The sequence below is a fragment of the Cynoglossus semilaevis genome, chromosome W (assembly GCF_000523025.1).
Source record: "Cynoglossus semilaevis isolate Cse_v1.0 chromosome W, Cse_v1.0, whole genome shotgun sequence".
Classification (NCBI taxonomy): domain Eukaryota; kingdom Metazoa; phylum Chordata; class Actinopteri; order Pleuronectiformes; family Cynoglossidae; genus Cynoglossus; species Cynoglossus semilaevis.
Window position 1 is genome coordinate 10,496,934 of NC_024327.1, and position 7,418 is coordinate 10,504,351.

General features: G+C 39.0%; 1 protein-coding gene across 1 annotated transcript in view; it reads right to left on the minus strand.

Moving 5' to 3' along the window:
- Positions 1 to 3,163: 3,163 nt before the first annotated feature.
- The window catches only part of LOC103397174 (MLX-interacting protein-like), a 25,283-nt gene continuing 21,028 nt past the window's right edge, over positions 3,164 to 7,418 (minus strand). Inside the window, 8 exon segments of the mRNA XM_025052831.1 lie at positions 3,164 to 3,483; positions 4,181 to 4,404; positions 5,290 to 5,419; positions 5,668 to 5,791; positions 5,870 to 5,985; positions 6,067 to 6,174; positions 6,374 to 6,486; positions 6,578 to 6,674. Of these exon segments, the coding sequence (XP_024908599.1) occupies positions 4,298 to 4,404; positions 5,290 to 5,419; positions 5,668 to 5,791; positions 5,870 to 5,985; positions 6,067 to 6,174; positions 6,374 to 6,486; positions 6,578 to 6,674 (795 nt within the window). The 3' untranslated portion in view covers positions 3,164 to 3,483; positions 4,181 to 4,297.

The following is a 7,418-nucleotide window of genomic DNA, read 5'->3' on the forward strand; positions in this document are numbered from 1 at the left end:
ACTTCCCCACCACTAGAGGTCATCACCATACCAGTGTCGCAGGAAGCAGACATTTCCAGAGTCCTCTGATGCAGCGTTTGTTTTACAAATGTTTCTGCACATTCTGTTTTTCCTCAGTCTTTTCTTCTCTCCTGGTATTTCCCCTTCAGTCTAGGTTGCTAATGAACTGCTTACTAAGGCTGATCTAATCAAGGCTGACTGCTCTCTGTCAGTGTCAATTATCCAGCTTATCCTCCCATCTTGTCTTTCTCTCACTCCTGCTCCTCATCTCCCTTATGCAAGGCTGGCAGGGACCAGACCCTGCTTCTCTGCTATAAATTAAAAAGTAACGCACAGGAACGGTGGAGAAGTGTGTGTGTGTGTGTCTGTGGGTCTGTGTGTGTGTCTGTGTGGGTCTTCATGCGTGTATTGGTTGGCCACAGGTTCTGCTCAGGCTTCTATATTTAAAAGAATTGATTTTTTTTCTTCCCCTTCTTATGGCTGTTACCTTTAGGGGTCGCTAGAGTAAATCTCTTGCCTTCATCTTTCCTGACTCTTTACATTAACCTTCTTCATTTCTCTCTGCACTCCATACATGGACATTCTCTGGGGTCCTCTTGTCTGGCAGCTCCATTCCCCACATCCTTTGTCTAATATATCGACTAACTCTCCTCAGTACTTGTGATCTTGAAATTGTCTGTCCAAGTCCATACTGCTCATTCTTTTACTACTTCTAAATGTAACTCTGTCACTCTCAACCAAAAACCTCATTTCAGACAACTTGTCCTTCAAATCTTTTGGCAGACCAGAATGGACTTAGGACTAAACCTGGATTTAACCTCACCTTTAAATTTGATAGTAATCTTTAAGTCATATTACGTGTCCTGCACCATCCTCAAGTACTTGTCTGCCATTCTCTATTTATACATTACAACTGTGTTCTTGAAGAAAATGCACAGTAATGCTGTGAAACTTCAGCGACACCTCTCTACCAATAATAAAATTTCATCTGTACTATTCATGAAGGTAAAAAACTATTTCCTACTTTATGGTGTAATTAATCATCATTATTCTTTTATAAATATCACATGATCGCACTTTTTTCAAAACTTTGTTAAAAATGCCTTTTTACAAAAAATAAAATGCATGTATTACTACGCAGCTTTAAATTTTCACAGGTTAATTACCTATAATTTGTTTATTTTACATGACATAAAGAGCGTATTAAACTAATGTGTCAAAGAACATTTCAGTATTTCAGTCATTTAGAAGCAAACACTTCATACCAGAAAAAATTCTCTTACTTTTTTTTTCTTAGTCCAAGTAAATTGATCTCCTTTGTAATAATCTTGTTAGACCTAAATAAAATCCTACTTTAGGATTATTGCTTGGATAAAGAATTAAGATCAAGCTAATTCCCATGTTTAGAGTGGAGACTGTGGTCAGAGTAAGCTCGGGTAAAGGTTAGTGGTCGAGATTAGACTAAAAGATTAATTTAAATTAGGTTTAGGGATTATAGGAAGTGTTAAATGGGAGGTCTCCGTAAGTGTAGTAAGAAAACACTCTGTGTGTGTGTGTGTGTGTGTGTGTGTGCTCACTCACCCCTGCCTGACAATATCCTCCAGCAGACAAGCAAGTCCACCTCCACCTGCCCAGCGACTGTCCAGAGAATTAAAACACATCTCTCCCTCTGTTCGCCCGCAGCCATGTTATTTAAAGTAATTAACCTTAATTTGCCCAAAAAGAGACAAATCTGTATTAGACCACTGCCTTTTAAGTGGAAGCCCAGTTGCAGACCGCCGTCCATCTCCCTCTGCTCCTAATGGGGTCTCGGCTTAATCAAAATTCAGCCATCAGATCTTGATATTGAATCATCTTTTAATTGGGAGCTACATTCTGGTTAATAGTTTTATAATTCACAGGCTCTAATAGTTTCACCACTGGGATCCGCTCCAATTTCACTCGCACATCCGATGGCTCCCACAGTTCTGAGGACCCCCGCTCGCTCGCTCACACACCAATGTAATGATGTATATGAGCATATATGTGGGGAATAATTCCCGGAACCCAATCCTCACACTCCTCTAATCTGTCATGCAGCTCTTTGTGAGGATATATTTGCTTGTTATTCCACTTAAACAAGATCCATTAAATTAGGTCAAACCCTCAAAGAAGATTGTCCGTTGCCCTTGAGACTCAGCCTCTGATGCTGTCCCAGTATATTAAGCTGCTGAGTATATTTTATTGTGATGAGGGAAACTGAAGCTGTGATGTTGAGGAAGGTCACCCACTGGTCTCAACTTTTCTGTGTCTTGTACAGTAATTGCAGCCATAGAATCAATATTGAAACGGTTTTATTACGATGATGTAACCCTACAAAAATGGTTACATAAACAACAGGCATATATTTACTTGAAACACCTTTGACTTCCAATATTTGTTTTCACTAAGACAAAACTATTAATGGCTTGAAATGTAAAAAAAAAAGCCAAATATGACACGTTTGCATTTTATACCAAACAGTTTGAAGATCAGTCAAACACACTGGGACGTGCCGTCATGTTTCACAATACTCCGCCGTTACGCTGATGATACCTTGCTTCACTTACCACATATTGACCCATTGCAAGATTTCAGAATGTTAGGTAAACTGAGAGGCTACTACAGTTCTGCAGTTCAGTCTTTTTTTAAGTAATTTTAAGTAATTAACATGAAAATATTCATGTTGTTCATTTTATTTTGCTTTTATTTGTTCTGTAGCAATTAAAAAGTAGGTTCCTCAGTTTCAGTTTTAGTGACCTGACGTTGTAACAGCAATTCTTATGGTTCAGTCTTTAAAAGAAACTCAATATACCGTAGTGCCTGCAGTGTCAAAGTATCTCGAAATATGGACGTGAAATTTTTTTAAAAAAAAAGGTTCACCCCCCATCCCAAAGGGGTTTTTTTGTTTTGGGGGGGGGGGGGGGGGGTGAACCACTATTTGTCTGATCCATCACCTAGGACCTGTTTGCCTTGGGAGACCCTACCAGAGGCATTAAGCCCCCGACAACATAGCTCCTAGGTTCATTCGGATACTCAAACCCCTCCACCACGTTAAGGTTGCGGTTCAAGGAGGGGCTGTTTTAAATTACCAAGTGTTATTTAGTATCATTCTATTTTTCCCGCATACTTTATCTTCAATTTCAAGTTTCAAGTTCAATATTGTTTATTTATCTAAAGAAATATCTATCGACGGCAAAATTATATTTACTGAAAATAAAGCAATGAAATGACACTGTCACACTTTTAAGGCTCTTTGAAGAAACTGATTTACTGGTAATGGGTGACATAACACTATAATGGAAGAACAAGAACATCATTTACAAACAACATTCGTAGCTGCTTTCAGAGTTGCATTGTTTTCTTTTGAGTAGTAATAAATATGTCCAGGTATCCAGCTGTTTGCTGAAGAGGTGTTGCAGAATAAGGAGTGCTTAGTGTCCGTCACCGACTGTGAACCCTGTTCTGAGAGATAGAGAGATAGAGAGAGATAGAGAGAGAGAGAGAGAGAGAGAGAGAGAGAGAGAGATGAACTAAAACTAAGATGAACTCAGATTTACTGACTGTAGAACAATGGTGCAGCCCTGAGTGTAGATCAAGAACAGAGAGTGCTTTCATTGAAGCTAAACCAATACTGAACTGAGGAAAAATGACAAAATTTGGTAAAACTGTTTTACAAATACTTCGTACAAAAGAGTACAAGTAGGGTCGTTCTCTGAGATTACTGATAAAAGAACAGCATCACCAGAGTCAGAATATTTATTTAATATTTTCTCTGAAAAATGTGTTTGTCCTGATTTATTTATCTGACTTTCAGATTTAAGTTAAAAAACCTTACTGAGAAACAAAAGCAAACCATATTACTGTATAATCTATTCCAAAAAATCCATATATTTATTTAACATCTGACAACAACTCAATATTTCCCTTTTTTAATATAATGCTGTCTTTGCACACTATAAAAGTAATCCATATTTATGTTCAAAAGGTACCTTCTTCCAACCCAGTATTTAGACCTCCGAGAGTTTTCATTCAATAACAATATGATAAAAAGCCATTTTTTGCACAATAATTATAAAAGTCAGAAGGCACAAGTGTGTGCATCATTTCAGATAATGTATGTAAAGAAGGACAATGCACGAACGTCTCACATACACCATACCAGTTCAGTTCAGTTTCTGATAAAGGATGGACCTGTGGAGGAGACGATGGTCTGGCTCTGCTGATTTAGGGAGAAGTGATGCTGCGTTTGTGGCTGCTCCTTCCACTTCCCCTCCAGCTACATATCTCCTTGGGAAACGGCATGCACGGCTTCTTCAGGCAACAAGGAGGGGTCACTGAGGATGGCCGTAGTCGTGCCTAGCTGGCACAGAGTGTTCAACACCACTGGAAGAAACAGAGTCTCAACGGATACATCAGGCACATCAGACAGTATCAACATCTACATGCCCAACAGCGTGTGTATGTGGCTCTACATTTGTTTAAACAGCCTAAAGTGTGAAATCGTAATTGCGATTAAATTGTGACGCACTATGGTGCATTATTGCTATTTCATGGAAATTCATTTTTATTGTGATGTATTAATTGGAAAAAAATCAAAACAGTATCTAATAAACATTAGAGTCAACATAGTCATTTCTATTTTTGCTATCTGCTAATAACCTCTTGGCCTCTCTGCACTCGTGTTTCTGGAATTTGGGAGGGAGTGAAATCTTGTTAATGAAACAAAATCTGTGAGACTTCAACATGTTATTATCAAAAGAAATGCAAAGGTAACAAATTCAAAGATCCTAGAATGACAGTATTTTTGCAACAAGCTTAATTTCCTCAAACTAATCTGATGTTGATATGAGCACCTGACCATGAAATAATACCCGACAAATACTGCAATTCTATATCAATCTTTTCACTTCTTTAATCCTTCACATGTGGGGGCCCAGCCTCAGGTGACCTGGCCCAATAGCAATAGTGTTATCATATTTGTGTGTGCTTCGGTAAGAGTAAATAGGAAACAACCACTGCGGCAGAGGAAGAGGTTGAAAACCACAGTCAGAAAATTTGATAATGTGAGATAATGAAAACTTAGAATTTGGTGTTACAGTTCCCTGATGAAAAAAGGCAGGAGAAATTCAGAAAAAATTTGATCGTACACCACATGTGGGCTGTGGGTAATCCATGACTCTTCCATTTCAGTCACAGACTGAGTTAGGTGGTCATTGGAGGGTGTGTTTGTGCCAGTGCGTGTGCAGGATGTGATGATCTTTTACTCACTGGGTCTGAGCACTGGAAGAAAACAGTGACGATCGAGCCACTGCAGTGTGGTCTGGTACAGCTCCTCTCTGCTTGTGGTCGACACCATCCCATTGAAGGAGTCAAACAGGGGCTTGAAGATGATGCTGAACTGATATCAATGTCAGTCAAGGACTAGTGACACAGATGAGTGACACCTAAACAATTATGACTGGTTAGTAAAAAGGTGGCACTAAACTTCGATATCGGATGATATCGGAATCAGACATTAAGTGTTTGGACAATATCTGCATATCTGGTATCGGCAAAAAGTTAATATCAGACAACCCTACTTCATATTTAAGCAGACTATTGGTTATTAATGAACAAATATGTGACCGCTGTTCGACTGGAGGATACGATCCAGAACTTCCAGTTCTGAAGAGTTCGGTTCTTCACATATTCATTGAACTGTTCCTGTGTTTGGCTCAAGTGGTTCATTCTGACTGGAATCCCAGTTGCAGGCAGCTGCTTTTGACAGAAGCTATGAAGAGAACAGGAATAAAAAAACCAAAATCAAATAATCATTAAAAAAAAAAAAGTGCCAAGCGTGAGCGATTACCCGATGGAGTTGTTCTCCTCCCGCAGTCTCCTAACCACCTCCTGCATCTGCTTCCTCTCTTGTTGAAGCTTCCCAATGTGCTCCACTGTCTTCTGCAGTGTGGCGGCATTGCTGATCTAAATGCAAAGACAAACAACACAATGCACAACCATGCATAAAAGCAGCGTCAGTAAAAATCAAGCACTGACAAAACTTACATTTGACTGGGACCTCAGGGTGGGCACCAGCGAGCAGAGCGTTTCAAAACCAGTGTTTATGTTTGATCGTCTTTTTTGCTCAGCAGATATGTGTTTTGTCCTCCGGCTCTGTCACAACTACAACAACATTTAAGGTTTTATTAAAAGAAAACACAGAAGTGGAAAAGAAATGTATGAGAGTGTAGTTTTAACATCAGTTACTTTGATATTTTTATGTATATGTACGCATTACAGTTCAGTAAAATAAGATAACTCTTTATTGTCCTGGCACACAAGATCAGGCTAAGATAAATGAACAGATCCAAACCTGATTTTGTTCACTTTTCACTAGAGCAGTGCTACTGCTGATAAGAGACTGTGAACTGGGGATTTGGTCTAACACACAGGATACCCCTGAGCCTGGTGGTGGCTGATTGGAAGCTGGACATGCAAAAAAAAAAGAAACAACTTGTTGACAGAATGTGATGGTTTTGAAGCTCAGGTAAACTCTGGAAGGAGAGTGAACTCTTACCAACGGTGGAGGAGATATGGGGACTTTTCCAATTGGAAGAACAAGACTTCTGATTTGGGACAATGGATTGATGAGATTTCTGCTTCTGAGGCACAACCTGAAAACCAGGAGCCAGAGGTGAAGATAAAAAACAAAAAAGTGTTTTTCTTTTTTTCCACTGTAACAAAACAATTTGTTCTACTGCTACATACCTTTAATTAACTTGAATTTATATATATATCATATATATACACTACCGTTCAAAAGTTTGGGGTCACTTAGAAATTTCCTTATTTTTGAAAGAAAAGCACTGTTTTTTTCAATGAAGATAACTTTAAACTAATCAGAAATACACTTTATACATTGCTAATGTGGTAAATGACTATTCTAGCTGCAAATGTCTGTTTTTTGGTGCAATATCTACATTGGTGTATAGCGGCCCGTTTCCAGCAACTATCACTCCAGTGTTCTAATGGTACAATGTGTTTGCTCATTGCATGAGAAGGCTAATGGATGATTAGAAAACCCTTGTGCAATCATGTTAGCACAGCTGAAAACAGTTTAGCTGGTTAGAGAAACTATAAAACTGACCTTCCTTTGAGCAGGTTGAGTATCTGGAGCATCACATTTGTGGGGTCGATTAAATGCTCAAAATGGCCAGAAAAAGAGAACTTTCATGTGAAACTCGACAGTCTATTCTTGTTCTTAGAAATGAAGGCTATTCCATGCGAGAAATTGCCAAAAAACTGAAGATTTCTTACAACGGTGTGTACTACTCCCTTCAGAGAACAGCACAAACAGGCTCTAACCAGAGTAGAAAGAGAAGTGGGAGGCCCCGCTGCACAACTGAGCAAGAAGATAA